Genomic DNA, 16,738 nt, shown 5'->3' on the forward strand with positions numbered 1-16,738 from the left:
TTGCTGTATGTATTTACTAACAATTAGAATAGCAAATTTTAGAAGACCCTAAAAACAAAACAAAACCAGGCAATGCATTTCCTTCCATACTGCTATGCCTACAGGTTTTTTTCCTAGGGAAAAAAAACCTTCTATGGCTTAATATTTGTATTAGCTTTTATAAGTCTTTCTATTCTTTAATTTCAGAGCCCACTGACCTGGTTAACAAAGAGCAGATACAAATGATCGGAGCAGCCATGTGGTGTAGTTTTTACTGGGCTATGCTATTCTAGGAGGCAGGTGGTAGTAGAGGGGTTTCAATTCTGAATGCATGGCCATATGTTTTTTAAAAGCTCTCGCTATAAAAATAGTATGCCAAGGAAAAGTCTAGGCTTCTTGACATCCTACTCTCTGACATCCTAATATTGCCCACTTTTTCACAAAAGGAATGTGAAAAAAAATCTTTCAGAATCTTGAAATGATTTATTCATTTTATGTTCTATATCCGAATTTTCTACCTCACGGGAGTCAGCCCAAGTAGCTGCAATGAAAAACAATCAGACAGAACAACTAAAAAGCAAATAATAATCAACAAAGTGTACTAACAACAACAACAACAACAACAACAACAACAACAATAAAAGAAGAAGAAGAAGAAGAAGAAGAAGAAGAAGAAGAAGAAGAAGAAGAAGAAGAAGAAGAAACCACGAGAAAAGTGACAAATTAAACAAACCATTGGTCTGCTGAAATCCTGTGGGGGTGGGTGGTAGCATTGAGGTGGTATAAAAGTGGGAGCTGCTAAAGTGAGAGCTGAGCTAATCTCACCAAGGAAGGAGCTTCATATCCCAAGTGCTATCAGAAAGGAAGCTCTCCCTTGTGTCATCACCAGTCAAATCCCTGAGATTGGCAAAACATGGAGAAGGCTGTGCAGATGCAGATGCATGGAGAAGGCTGTGCAGATGCACAATATAGGGTGTTACAGTGCTCCTCATCTACAGCTGGAATCAAGAGACAAGCAAGAGTCAATTTGTGGAAAGTTTGTGGGGTTGTGTTTTTTGGGATGAACAGCTTGCATGCTCATTGCAAGGTGCTTCCAGCTACTGGGCGCTCCTTGCAAGTTGCTTTTTAATGTCAGCAGGATTTTATACAGCAGCTTGTGATGTGCCATAGTAAAAGGTGTGAAAAGGGATCCTGTTTGGAAAGAGAAAACAGCCACATTGTACATATTGCGAGGGCATGCTTGATCGTGGCATAGTAAAGTGTGTTCTTTGTGCTTTCCTACTAAAGAAACTAAGATGGGAGTTTGAATGAAATGAAATCTACATGCCTTTACAATATCTTTATCTCAATCTACATTTCCAAAAACCTTACCTGTGTAAAAGCTCTTTCATAAAGCTGTCTTTTCCTGAGTGTGTGGTGGCAGAGCTGTTCTTTTGTTCGCACCCAGTTTGGCTGAGGTTATTGTGTGTGGCTTTTGTCATTTTTTTCGCTTTCGGAACACTGTCTAAAATACCACAATTCAGAGTTTTCTTATTTATCTCGTTTTCTGCTTCACAGTGCTGTTCAGTCTTCTTTTTGTCTTTTCTTTTTTCCGATTTTGTTTGCTTGCTTCCAAAAGCTAAACCCTTTGGCTCTTTCTTTTCTATTTTTACTTTAGAAACATCAGCTTTTCTACCACTCAAGGCTGGGAGCTTACTCTTTCGAAAACCAAACCAGCTAGCAATAGAAGGCCCCCCACTCTTTTGTTTAGTCTCAGTGGTGGGGCATTTGCTCTGCCCTTGTTCCTTCTGCATATTTTCCTGGATGCACAACATGACTTTTTCTTCTATCGTGGGCTGTAAAACACATGAAGCTGAAACCTTCTCCGAGGCTTCAGATGCCTTTATGCAGGCTTCTTGTAATACTACCTTGCCTGCTTCGTGTTTATGAGGAGATTGTGTGCTGTCCAGATTTTTCTGAAGTGGCAAAATTTGTTCTGATGAAATACTAGTTGATGACTCCAATGCCATTTCTGCTTGTGTAACACTTTTTTTGCTTACTGGTTGATGTTTGGAAATTTCGATGGCTTTTTCATCATGGAAAGATTTACTTTGGGCATCTCTCTGAGATGGTGATTTGTTGTCCTCAGTTTCTGAAATGCTGTAGAATAAATCCCCCTTCGGAGACATATGGAATGGCAGTTTGCTTGGGCTACCAACTTGACTGCTGGCACTACTGATGCTTGCAGAAGAACCCTGTCTAGAATAAGAAGTTTCTGAAACCTTTGTCGTGTTTGAAACCGTATCTGACATCACTACTGAACCAGGAACAGCTCTGATTTGTAATCCTTCCACAGCTGAGTTCTGCCTCGTTAAAGAATTCCCTCTTTCAGATGTGTTTGTTATGATCTGGGTCCGAACTTTTCCTAACCCTTCTGTGGAAGGTATAGGTGACTTTTCCCCTGTGTGAATGCTGAAACTCTGACTTCGGGCCTTTGCTCCATTCATACCAAGAGCAGGCTTCAAGTATGCCTTACTACTAGAAGAAATGGATCTCTTAACTAACCTGTTTTCCAACCCATCTCCTCGTTCTATTAAGCAGCAAGTCTCAGGTGAAACAGAGGAAGCTGGATTCATACCAAGATCCCCAGCAAAATTTTCTTTTATTCCATTCTCAGCACTCCTTAATTCAGTGTCAGCTACGTCTATGGTGGTTTGAGCTAAAGATTCACCCTGCCTCCGTTTGCATGAATTCACACAGCTTTTGGAGGCTGCATTCATATTGTCTTTTTCCTGCTTCCCTGGTATAGTGGAACTCTTTCTGAAGAGCTGAGGAGATTTTATGAGTAATTTAAGTCCTACAGGCAGATGTGGTTTCAGACTCTTTTCTGGTATATTTCCAACATCACTTCCCTGAGACAACAGTGATAATGGGGAGTGATTAATCTGAGGCAGAAAAGGTTTCCCAATGATTGCTGGCTGAAAATCTGGTGATGTGGAGAACCTGTTTGGAAATTTATGTTTCTGAGGTACTTCAGTGTCCTTAGGCAGTAGTCCATTTTGCATTAGATCTGTATCTTGTGACGTGCAGTCTGGGGACACATCCTTGGAATTACGTTCTATATTATTGCAGGATACTGATTGGTTTGAGGTTTTAGGAGGAACTTTCTTTGTAAACACTTTGGGAATGACTTGGCACATTGCGGAGGGTTGCTCTGATATGCATTTGCTTTGTGTAAACATCTCTCCTTTCTCATTAAAGTGATTTAATTTGACTTTAGGTGTTGAAGGGAGCTTGTTAGTTGGCATTCTGTGCACATTATGAAAAATGGACACTGAGGCTGTTTTCAGTGGTGACATGACTGGACTTTTTACTGTCTCACTGGGAATACTTGCTCCTGGCTTATTGGGTACAGGTGGTGAATGTTCATAGTTTGGTCTTATCAATAGTGAAGTTGACCTGCCTGGAGGAGGTGGTGGTGATGGAGATCTGGCTTCTGCTTCAGGCAAATCACAATGGATATCTCTAGTTGGTGGTTCTTCACAGTCAATTGACTCTATAAGATGTTGAGGCAATGAAGTTGATTCTGGGACCTGATTCTTGGGCCAATCTGTTCTGTCAAGCATTTTAGAATTTTGCAGAGGGTGCGCCTTTGAAATAAGCAAATCTACTTTTGAATCAGCATTCTTAGTGGGACTCTGCACTTTTTTGAACCTTGAACATTTTACAGATTTCTCCAGTGTCATAGGACAGTGTGAAGAGGTGCTAGTGGAATATTCATTCACCGTGATGTTTATTTTTTGTGGTGAGAACTTATCTCTGCTCGGAATTTTCGTCAGTTTTTGGTTTTGGTTACTACCTGCCTGCATACAAGATGGAGACCTAGGTTTGGAAGAAATACTGCAAACTGGCTTCATTAGCTTTTGCTGTGGGATGTTGTGAAACATGGGTCTTTTAGGGAGTAAAGGAGACTGACTGTTGCATGTAGTAGGGTCAACTGCATGCTCGTTCTCTAAGTTATTTGGGAGAGTCTTTCTCTCAATTTCATTATCAGGTGCTTGCAAAATGCTGTAGTTTTTAGCTTCCATTGCTTTTTGGAAATTAACTATTCCCTGAGGTAAACATTCAGTGTATTCTGCATTGGGCCTAGTACATGAGTGGTTGATTGAAATTTCATTTCTAGTTACAGTGACAACTCCAGATTGATGTGAACTGAATTCAATAGGTTTGCCATCTTCAGCATCAAATATAACAGTAATGCATTCTTCTGAAGAAGTCTTCTTTATAACTTTTTGTTGCTTAATGAAATTACATGCCTTTGGCCTAATGCCTGAGTGAGTGAGTACCTGACTTGCTTCTTTTTCAGAAGATACATGCTGGCAATTTTCCTTCTTTACACGCACATCAGAATTCTCTGTGTGCTTGTCAACAAAAGGAGTTAATGACAAATCTGATGGGCTTTTTTCATCACTGCTTTCTATATGTAATTCGTCCAGGATTTCATTGTCATCAGTATCTGAAAGGTGTAAATTAAGGTCTCTCCAGCTTATGCTAGCAAGACTTTTATCTATTTGCAACACGGGCAGCTTCACATTTGTGCAAGATTTTCCTTTTGACTGAAATTCATTGACAAAACTAGTCAGTTTTTCAGGCCTCTCTTTTGAATTAAAATAAGAACCTCTTTCTGGCAAGTGCTTTCTATCAGGCTCCCAACCAAATAGGCTGTCAGAAACGCTGTGAGTTAATTTATTACAATAGTGCCTACAGTCTTTGCTCGGTACTTCATACAGCAATGCTAAAGATGAAGACTCATCATCCGCATCCTCATGTGAATCTGAATCATACACAAAGTTTTTCTGGTGCTCAATGCAAATGGCCCCCATTTCCTCTGGTGTGCAATGTACCTCTTCTTTATGACTGCTGCACTTAATGCCAGGGGAGTAGATTCCTTCATTAGAGTTCATGCAATCTTTGTATCCCCATTTGGATATAACAGAAGAAGGCGGTTCAAGTAATATTTTTCGTTTCTGTAACTTCTTTAGCCCTTCCAAAATGTGGTTTTCCTTGATACGAGTTGGAGGTAGATCATCAGCAGGACTGGAAAGGTTGCTGGGGAGCGAAGAACCAATGCTTATTCTTTTATCCCAGTTCACTGATGACTGATTTTGAAAGAAGTAAGAGAGAGTTATTACCACAGAAATTAACAAACATTACTAAGAAAAAAGGACAATGTTGAGCTAGTGACACCTCTCTCATTGCTATGGTTGTCCATTGTATAACCATGTAAAAATGGCCACATTGTGGAGCTTGAGAAGGCCTATGGTTTGTATAGTATTTTTTTTTCTACAGACAGTTCTGTTACAATGCTATAATTAAAAAGAGGACCTGGCATACAAGGGATCAAGGTTTGCGATCCTCCAGATGTTGTTGGACTACATCTTCCATCAGCCAAAACCATTGGTAATGCTGGTTGGGGCTGAAGAGAGTTGGTAGTCCAACAACATCTGGAGAGCCCTGTGTTGGCTTCCCTTGTTGCTCTCATCAATTTCGTGTTCGAATTATGTGGCATCACATACAAATATCTTAAAATATTATAACCTTCTAAACTCATCCTGCGCTCCTCCATCTGGCCCATTTCCATGAGGCCCAGGAATGTAGACTCTAGCTAAAAGATTGCTTCTGTTGCTGGAGGTGCCTACAGTGTATTTCATATGTTTCAGTAAATACTAATAAGAACAGGTGTGGGGAGTGTTAATGAGAGGGGCAGTACCTCTGGTGGGGGACACACTGTGCTCTTTATGGGGTAGTACCTCCACCTTTGGTCCCCACCATGTACTCAGCTCTCACCTGTAACTCCTAGAAGCTGTCTGCATGCAACAGTGGCCACACCCCGGGAAATTGCTTAGATTGGCCAGCTAAACCAGGTGAGGGTAGCAAATGGGTCTCAAACCCTCAGTGAGTTAGGGACTTCCCCTGCATGTAAAGGCATGTCTGGTGGATTGAGCGAACAAGACCAATAGTGGGCCCAATGGTCAAGAAAGTGGTTTCTGCACATACTGTAGAGGGAAGTGAGAGGGCTCAGTTAACTTGGAAAGATAGCCCATCAAGAAGGAAATCTCTGATCCTAAACCTCTGCTGTTTGTGGGATAGATTCGGAAGAAGAAAAGGCAAAGGAGTAAACCCTACGCAAGTCTGGAGTGGAGTCCCTAAGATGGTTGGATGACACCTTGTACTCCTCCTTCTGGCAACTCCTGCAGCTAAGCTCGTGCCAAACGTATTGCTCTGCTTCCCTCTGGATCACATCAGAAAGGCTGAGAGGGGGGTCTTGTTGTCTGGGCAGCCCAAGACCTCCCTACACACTGCCCAGGCTTGTGCCCCAAGGAGGTCAATTTGGTGCTGCTGATGCAGTGGTTCAACTTCATCCCCAGAGGTGCACTCCATTGCCTCTCGAGACAGACTGATGCCAACAACAAAATAAGAACAAAATAGCATAAAGGTTTGCAGGATCGGATCAAAGACCCATCTTGCCTAGCACCCTGTTACAACAATGGTCACACAGATGCCTATTGGAAGCTTGCATCATATTTTGTTAATTTGCAACTGTGAATGTAAATATATATTTATGAAGTGTGTTTTTGATAGTTTTACTGATGTTGTGAGCTGCTTTGAACTGTTATTTGGAAAAGTGTCACATAAATAAACTTGATGATGACAATGGCAATAAATGAATGTGTTAATGACAGAAAGAAACCTATTTCATTACCCTTTTACTGCATGCCTTCCCATCATTCCACGTATAGGAGGAGCCACTGGAATATTCACTGCAGGCACTTGACAGAGAGAGCTCACTGCTGCTGCAGCTGCTTCGAGGATAAACTCGGTGAGGCCCTGTCATATTTAACTGGCTCTGGCACTTCAAGGCAGGTACTCCAGATCTGATATTCTGCTGACATTCCTAAAACAAGAAAAAGAGAGAGGTTACTTTGTTTTATGGGTTAAAAAATTCCATACCATGTTCATATAAGAAAACAAAACAGAAGCCCACTTTTGCTGTTCATGCTGATATAAATAATTATTGAATGAATATTAAAACCACAGTGCTCATATATCTTTCCTATTATGAGATTAAAATATCTAGAAACTTGCCAGTTTATTATTATTATTATTATTATTATTATTTATTAATTAAAATACATGCACATCCTAGTATTCAAGCTGGCCTTTCAATGACAGTCTGTTTGAAATATGCTGTGTTTATTAGCAATGTGCTCCAGAAAGATACTGGAAACAAAGTTAAGCCAGTACAAGAACATCTTGACAAGTGCATTATATCCCCACAACGTAACAGATGAGGCCCTACAAAGTGGACAAGGTAAATTAATTTAGTGTCCCAACCAGAATGTCCACGGAGAATGGAATCTCTCCATTACAGTCTAATTTTGGTTTCCTATCTAGTTCAAAGCTTTGTCTAAGAAAGTCTCTGATGCAGGACAATCCATCTTTATGTCACCGCCCGACAGCTGAAGCCTCCTGCTTATGCTATTTATTGACACTTTATGGCTGCCTTTAGTACTTGTGTAGTTATCGGCCCTCTCCAAATGCAATCTCAGCTGCTGTGACTAAATACCAGCTTCAAGGAAGAGAATAATGAAGAAAGAGAGTGGTGCTTTAGTAAAAACATTAAACCTTTGCTGGAGTTTGTGGAAGCATTTAATTTCTTTCCAGGCAAATCTTCTGCTTCCTAATATGGCAAAATATTATTGAAAGTTCAGAATCTTCATGAATATGCGGCTATGAAATTCTTTCAACTTATGCAGAGGCATTGCATAACTTATCAATAACAACAAGACTACATTTCCTTGACATTTTGCAACAAATTGCATTAATCTCAAAACCAGTTTTTCTCAACAACAAGAACTGAAAGCCGTGGAGGTGGATGCTTATACTTCTCTATCCCATTAAGAGTAGACACAAACAACCTAATCCAGAGTCCCAAATGGATCTTCTGCACAATTAGAATTCCCTTCTTCATTAAAATGTTTTCCTTTCCCTTCCCTTAGAGGTGCCATTCTGAGTTGATGGGGTGAATGCTCACAATCCTGAAAAATCACTCAGGTTTGTAATCGACAAAAATAGTCAAGGTGCCTTGTGTGTAAACATGAATTTCAGTCTTCATAGGCAACTGTGGGAAAATGTTGGACATGAAGTCCTCAGGATTGTAGGTTTTGCATGCAATCGGCTTCTCCGTTCCATACCTATTGAGCAATGGAGGAAATATGCATGGGTGATGACAGTGACACGACCTAATGACTACAATGTTCAGCCTCTGTCTTATCAAGGGTTTAAAGTCAGTTTATTGATGCTCATTTAGCTCACCACTGTAGCCAGACAATGGTCTAGAGCCTGCACAACTACTCCTGATTCAGATGTTATGGAGAAATAAAGCTGTGTGTTATCAGCATGCTCCAGATTCTCTGATGACATTCTTAATGGCTTCATATAGATGATAAAAAGCACTGAGGACAAAATAGTGCCCTGCAGCATCCCATAACATAGATGCCAAGGGGCTGAGGAACATTTCCCCAATGCTACTCTCTGGAGCCAAACCTGCAGAAAGGATCAGAACCACCACAAACTGTGCCTGACAGTCATCCCACAGAACTGGTGTAGGAGAACACTATGGTCAATGGTATCAAAAGCTTTTCCTTTGTCCATCTCCTGATCACTGTGGCCAAGGCAAATTCAGTCTCAAAACCAGTTCTAAACTTGACCGTAATGGATCTAGATAACCAGTGTCATTCAAGAATGTCTGCAGTTGCTCTGCCACAGCCTCTTCAATCACATTCTGAAGAAATGGCATATTAGCAATCAACCAGTCAATAACCATCACAGACTACGAGGTCCGAGATGGGCTTTCTAAGGGTGGCATCTGAATGCTCCAACATTCATTCTGAGCTCATTCTGAGATCACAACTGACCACATCTTGGCAAACCACAAAAATACAGGTTGAGTTAGGAATTTATAAGTAATGAGCCCAGTTCCCACAAGCAGTATTTCTGGATTATAGCACTTCAGACTTTAAATCAGAGATGTCATCACATGGCTGAATGCTTTTCCATAATTTTTTTTTTCTAAATATGAAAAACTAGGTATCAGGGAAGAGGTTAGATCAAACCTTTCCCCCTGACTTTATGTTTGAAGGCACGTATCTGCTTCAGTGGAACATCCAACCTTTGAGCCCTAACTGCAGTGGGATGTGCCATAGTCCTAACATAAGTTTAACACCTCAGTGACAAATTGGAGTGGACTCAACCAAAGCCTTGGAGAAGCCAAAATGCTCACACACCTGGAAGCGCTTTGGGAAGCATTGATCCCTGCTGAGCAACATTTTTTGTTTTTTGTTGCTAATGTCAAAAGTTATTCCAGCTTGCACATTTTCACAATGAGCAGCCTGATCAATGCTACTGACCTCGACACCTTCCCCAGATTGTGCACATTTGGAATGAGACTGTAATGCTACACACTTTCATGGGAATAAGTCTCACTGAAATCAAGGGGATTTTCCTCTAAGTAGACATGCATAGGATGGTGCTTTAAGATAGCGAATGTTTTACATACTCCCTACTCAGACACCCAAACGCTCTGCTGAGAATAATCACCTACTGAGCTCTGAATAGACTGTGTACTGTATTGTATGACTTGCATCGGTATGTCTTGTATTGAGTTTAGGATGTTTTGGAATGGATTTGCAGCAATGCAGGTTTGGTGGCCAGATACAAAAGAGGACAAGACCCCTGCATAATTAATGATTAAGTAAATGAGAGAATTTCAGCAGGTACAGCTTGCATGACATTCCTTCTTCTATCTAGGACCTTCTGGTGAAGGGTAGGTATTAAATTTAATAATAATTGTCATGTAACTATTAAAAGTAAGGGGACGCGTGTGGTGCTGTGGTCTATACCACTGAGCCCAGGGCTTGCCGATCGGAAGGTTGGCGGTTCGAATCCCTGCGCGGGGTGAGCTCCCATTGCTCGGTCCCAGCTCCTGCAAACCTAGCAGTTCGAAAGTACGTCAAAGTGCAACTAGATAAATAGGTACCGCTCCGGCGGGAAGGTAAACAGCATTTCTGTGTGCTGCTCTGGTTTTGCCAGAAGCGGCTTAGTCATGCTGGCCACATGACCCGGAAAAACTGTCTGCAGACAAATGTCGGCTTCCTCAGCCAATAAAGTGAGATGAGCGCTGCAACCCCAGAGTCATTCGCGACTGGACTTAACTGTCAGGGGTCCTTTACCTTTACCTTTAACTACTAAAAGTGTAGGGGAAACAGCAGAGCAAATTGATGGGCTAGGGTGAGCTGCAGGGATAGTGAGCAGGATATGAAGACAGAAGTTATGTAGAGTCCAGTCCAATCTGCCAAGGTCTCCAATGTCATGCAAACTATCAACAAGAGAATATTTCTTCACTCAATTATGGGAGAAGCTGGGCTGAAATCCTATCCACATTTGTGTGAGAAAAAGACCCATAGAACACAGAAGTATTTGCTTGTGGATAAAAATGGAAAGGATTATTGTAACAGATAATTCTTATTTATAAATTGAGGTCTCGATGTGCATGCATGAAATGCATCTATGCATGCAGCATGCATTGTTTAGAGAAGATGAATACTGGATCAAAACCTCTCTTTATGACCTCCCCCAGAGTCTTCTGGTAGAAAGGATATTTCCATCCTTTCCATAGACATAGAATAGATATATAACAGATGGGATACAAAACAACACCTAGCTTTTCTTATCTCAGAAAAAGAAAGAAAAAGAATAAGCAAGATAATATAATATACAAACATTAAAGACAAGTCAGGAACATTGGAACAATATTCCATGCAACAGTGGATGTCTTCTTAAATTGCAGATTTAAAATGGCAGCAGCTTTTTTTTTTTTTAACGGAGGCTGAATTTTCCTCCTAACAGCACCCTAATCATTTTCTTAGATTTCCTTTAAAAGATTTCAAAGATCACCCTTGTGGGGCATTAATTACATATATTTAACTTGTTCATTGGTTTATTAATTTCCTTTTCATGACTGCAACCCCCCCCCCCTAATCATGGGTTTTAAACCATCAACTTTAATAAAATCAGAGTACAAAAGCTGGTGCAGGATTATATTTTAAACATATAATTGTTAGTAGGAATAAAAGACAATTGTCTAAATCAAGCTATTGCCAAGATGAAACTGGGTAGTTAGAATAATCTAACCTGAAGACTAAATTACATATTGTACGGTAGGTCATTAACATCTTTCTGAACTTTTGGAACAATTGCTTCTCTCCCCACCCCACCCCACTTAGAGATACTTTATCATACTTCAGCAAATTGCATTTTTGTTGAATTTTTATATTTAAACATAAAATGAATGCTTCCATTCTCATTTGCTTTAATTCTGCCTATATGCAACTTTTGTTTTTTGAGTTACATTTTTCTTTTTCAATGAAAATGAAAGGCATACTAGTTAAAGTTTTGCCAAATAAGCACAAAAACTAAGCCCATCTGAAAAGGTGGGGTTTTTCCCCCAGAGCCCATGAATTTTTAACAGTTCATACATAATATATCATAAAACAAGGATGAATGATACAGTGCACCGGCTTTAATAAAAAGCTCCTTGACCATTTCTCAGAAACTTTGAGATGTAATCAATACCCCAAAAAGGTATCTTGGGGACACTGCCAAGATTTATGCCTTTTTGCAAAGAGGGCACTTTTTTATTTCCTATATAGCCTGGGAAATTATAGTGGACTTCAGAGAAGAGAAGAAAACGTTGTTATCTCTACTTCCACTCTGTTTTAGGTTCAAGGATGAGTGTTATTTGTTCCTGCTCTCTCTCCCCTCCATTAAATCATACTTCATGGAGAGATAAGAATGTGCTAAATGAAGAAATCAAATTCAAGAAAACTCACATGAACCTGAACATCAGCACTTTGCAGCGGTATCAAACTTCTGTTCTTCTCTACCTCTAAAAGGAAATCCCCAGACGACAGATCTAAGATGCGCGAATGAAGCTTCTGGGGGAAAATAACAGAATGACCAAAGCATAACCATTTGACAAGCATGCAGAAGATCAGCGATTTTGAAAATTCCAAGCGCTGCAGTTAAATTCCAGGGGAAAACAGACCCTAAGGTAAAAGAGCTTTGTCCTAATTTCTCTGTACATTGAGTCCAGAACTTAACAGTATAAAGTGGAGTTGGTAATGCACAAACAAGTAAGGGCATTTTTAGCTTACAATGTTTGATCACTTATCACAGCTTTGTACATAACGATGATGCATTCATAGGAATAAAATGCATTTATCTATAACCACTGATGCCTAATATAATAAGGCATTATATTAAACATTTACTAAGCAATCAACAGGTTAACTTTATTTTATTTAGCAGTTGCTATAGCTCGGGTAAATGATTATAAAAGTGACTCTACTTCAAACAACATTGATCTTGCAAAGCCCTCCCTTGCACACATTTAAACTCAAAGTCATTAATGTCATCTGTTAGGAACAATTAATGTGAATAGAAAATAATTGCATCGGGGAGGTAGGGACTCAAAGGATTTTGTGCATTAAAATTCACATGCTGTTCGATTACATACTCAATTCTTTCAGTTTTGCTTGGAAGGAGTGCTAAACTGGTGTTATTTCCCCATATTAATCTGTATACTAATTACTAAGGTTTTTATGTCAGTGCTAAGCCTGGTCTGTTTTAATTGCAAATACAATAAGTTTTGCAATTTATGTAAACATGGCTCCTTGCTGGATAACTTCAAAAGATTCCAAACCTGGTAATATATATTATCTTGCCAGTCATATAGTCAGGGCTGTGTGAACTCTATATTTAACAAAAATTAAAAATTCCACATCAAATTCTACATGAAGAATTACTGAATTGCACAGCCCATAAAAAAGCAAAACAAACAAATTTGAGTACTGTGCTCCAGTTACACCATTTATTTTGCTTCTGCTAGTAACTACAAAAGGGTGAAGGGGTGAGTCCCACCATCTAATCCCTGGAGAGGCTGGGCTAGCCTAGACTCTGGTGATCTTCGACCAGCAGGCAAAAATATTTTTTTTATTTGTACAGGCCTTTGGTTAATAAGCTGACTTGTAAAAAATGTTAAAATTGGGTTTAACTGGTTGTTTTTAATGATGTTCACTTGCCTTGCTTTTCTTTTAGAGTTTTTTAAAAACTTTTATTTTATTCAGAAATGCACAGAGCAATCTAAATTTGGATACAACATTCCACTTTACACATTTGGCTGGGGGTCTGGAACATAAGGTGAGTTCAGTTTAGAAGACAAAATTCAAGCATGCCTAATGTTACGCTGTTTTGCACTAGAACTATTGTTTATAGCTTTCTTGAGCAACAAGAAATAAGGGATACACATTCAACAAACAATTGCTATGTAGGTTGTAACTCTAGACACACTTGCTTGGAAAGGATTATTGAGTTTTTTGGGGGAAAGCTCATATTCCCTCGCATTATTGCTTTCTGTTGTTTATCCTGCATTGCAATGGAATCACAGAATGTACAAATTGCTTACAGATACTGTACAGTTTCCAGAGACATTGTGTTAAGCATTTTGTCCAAATTCCAAGAAGAAAACAATCCACAGTGCAGTGGAACTATCAAGCACATGTTCCACTAAAACTATTTCCTTGCATAGTGACAAGCTGTTAGTGAGTGACCAGTTTAGATCTATTGGCAGAAACACTCACTCTTCTTCAAATCACCCACCACTGCTATGTGTGAGGACCCTCACTGAGCACAGCCTTTATGGCTCATATATCAGTGCCTCTGCTTGAAGAGGGACAAGGACTACAAATACATTTCTAGGAAAACTTGAAGAGTTTTCTCTACAAAGGCATCAGAAGTACTAACAGGAGTGCAATCTGGAGAGGCTATAGAGAGGCCGGTGGTTTTTTTAATGTTGCATAACCACTGTTCCTAAGTAAAGCAGATAAAATAATTATAAATACAACCGTCAGCTATATTGTTCACTCACCCTTTCACCCCTGCTAGAGGAAATCTTTCTAAATATGCAGTCCTTTAGTTCATATTCTACATTGGTCATCCCTAACTGGCTTCAGTTCAAGGCCAATTAAAGACTTAAATACCACTAGATATTAATTGGGGGCTTATTTCACATTATTTATTCTCTGTCACCTGACACCACCCTGTTCCAGCAAAAATGATATAGCTGTTTGAGGGATACATACAACCCTAAATTTGTATCTGTGTATCTGAAGAAGTGTGCATGTACATGGAAGCTCATACCAAGAACAAGCTTAGTTGGTCTCTAAGGTGCTACTGGAAGGATTTTTTTATTTTTTATTTTGTTTTAACCCTAAATTTGTTTTCCATGAATATTTTTCATTCAATATGGTTTTCACTATAAATATTTACCTTCTTTTATAATGTATGAAAAGAACATTCCGTACAAAGATTACCACAATTAAGGACAAAAGTGGAAAGGACCTAACAGAAGCAGAAGACATCAAGAAGAGGTGGCAAGAATACACAGAGGAATTATACCAGAAAGATATGGAGGTCTCATACACCCCAGGTAATGTGGTTGCTGACCTTGAGCCAGACATCCTGGAGAGTGAAGTCAAATGGGCCTTAGAAAGCCTCGCTAACAACAAGGCCAGTGGAAGTGATGATATTCCAGCTGAACTATTTAAAATTTTAAAAGATGATGCTGTTAAGGTGCTACACTCAATATGCCAGCAAGTTTGGAAAACTCAGCAGTGGCCAGAGCATTGGAGAAGATCAGTCTACATCCCAATCCCAAAGAAGGGCAGTGCCAAAGAATGCTCCAACTACCGCACAATTGCACTCATTTCACACGCTAGCAAGGTTATGCTTAAAATTCTACAAGGCAGGCTTAAGCAGTATGTGGACCGAGAACTCCCAGAAGTGCAAGCTGGATTTTGAAGGGGCAGATGAACCAGAGACCAAATTGCAAACATGCGCTGGATTATGGAGAAAGCTAGAGAGTTCCAGAAAAACATCTACTGCTGCTTCATTGACTATGCAAAAGCATTTGACTGTATCGACCACAGCAAACTATGGCAAGTTCTTAAAGAAATGGGAGTGCCGGATCACCTCATTTGTCTCCTGAGAAATCTCTATGTGGGACAAGAAGCTACAGTTAGAACTGGATATGGAAATACTGATTGGTTCAAAATTGGGAAAGGAGTACGACAAGGATGTATACTCACGCACCTTCAGATTTAGCCTGGCGAACAGCGGTCCGGTGGGAGCTTATGCTCCGGAATTATCGGCCGCTCCGTTCGCAGGCCGGCCGGCGCCTGTGCAAGGACGCACGTGGAACGCTGGCCGCATATCCCCGGCAACTGGAACCCCGTGCGTAGGTGGCTTAAATTTACGCGCGGGAAACTCCAGCAAAGAATCCCCGCAAAAGACAATCAATATTACCGTATATTTTGGAAATGATTCATGTTCTTATGTAGCTGCATTGTTTTATTCTTTCTGGATAGTCCACAATCATATTAATCAGTGGTTGTGTTTTATGTTATAAGTCAAGCACTGCTAGAGGTTTCTTTTTGTTTTCCAATGTATTTATTATCAATTTTAAAAAACGGTGTACCAATTTTTTTGTTCTGAAAGTGTGGCTCAGAGAAAAAAGTTTGAGAGCCACTGTCTTAAGATTAAAAAGAAGACTTTGGCATTGACAATTAAAGGACAAGTCTGCCTATCTACTGTGAAATTTCCTATCTATGGGGTATCAATCCATCTCAAATTTATCATGGACTGAACAATTTTCCAGTAAAGTTTCCAGCTATTTATTCATTCCAAAGACAACGCAGCTCTCCAAGTACTTATTGTATTAAATATCAATTGCTTTAATTGCCTTGATTCTCCCCCTACCCACCCAGGATCTTTAATTTTTTGCACTAGCTTAGCTTAGTATCCAGAAAAGATATATGCTTCCCTTCACACATTGTGAAGGAATACCTTCATGTATTTGTCAGAAGTGTGGGAACAACAGGTCTTCTCCTATCTCTTTTGTGTGTCAGTTATCCAAGTAGAAACTGCAAAGCAGACAAAAGCTACTGTGGATGTCTTCTACTTAGATGAGTAAAACACAAGGTGGAAATCTGGTGTCTTTTTGTGGTCCTTGCCTTAGATCCTTTGAACAATTTCCTTGTCTACCTGTAATATTATTTTTATCTTTTTAGCCACTTCTTAGCCAACTGTATCCTGCACAGTATGAAAAAAGTGAAGACCTCTCCCCTTTACTTTCTGTAGCAGAAATCAGGGCAGAAGCCTAGAGGCAACAAGGAAATAAATTGGTAATAGTTTTCAAATGACCCCTGGAATATTACAAATGTCTAAATTTAACACAATTAGCACCACTACCTGCATTATAAGCAGGAAGAACTGTCATATCAGAGATTGTCTCTTTTCCCTTTTAAAATCAGCATTGGGGAACATCTGCCCCCCCAACTCCTATCAGCCCCAACCAGCCTGGCAAAAGGTTAGGGATGGTGCGAGTTGAAAAATATCTGGAGGATCACAGGTTTCCCATCCCTGCTTTAAATGTACACATGTGTCTATAATATCAACCTTGAATAGTGCACAATAGTATTATCAGTCAAAGCACAGGAACACTAATGTAGACTATTGTAGTCCAAAATGGTTCTAAAGGAGCATGCTACAGTACCACTTCCTACATGTGGTTCAACCATCATAGTAAATATTAGCTTCCACA

At 39.8% G+C, this 16,738-nt stretch overlaps 1 protein-coding gene across 1 annotated transcript in view; it reads right to left on the bottom strand.

The window, feature by feature from the left end:
* The window catches only part of NCKAP5 (NCK associated protein 5), a 546,232-nt gene that overhangs the window by 89,529 nt on the left and 439,965 nt on the right, over window positions 1-16,738 (bottom strand). The window contains exons 11-13 of the mRNA XM_033163803.1: window positions 11,910-12,014; window positions 6,722-6,913; window positions 1,351-5,117 (exon numbers count right to left, since the gene is read on the bottom strand). Coding sequence (XP_033019694.1) covers window positions 1,351-5,117; window positions 6,722-6,913; window positions 11,910-12,014 — 4,064 coding nt within the window. The remainder of the gene's footprint in view (window positions 1-1,350; window positions 5,118-6,721; window positions 6,914-11,909; window positions 12,015-16,738) is intronic.

This window comes from Lacerta agilis, chromosome 1, assembly GCF_009819535.1.
Source record: "Lacerta agilis isolate rLacAgi1 chromosome 1, rLacAgi1.pri, whole genome shotgun sequence".
NCBI classification, from domain to species: Eukaryota; Metazoa; Chordata; class Lepidosauria; order Squamata; family Lacertidae; genus Lacerta; species Lacerta agilis.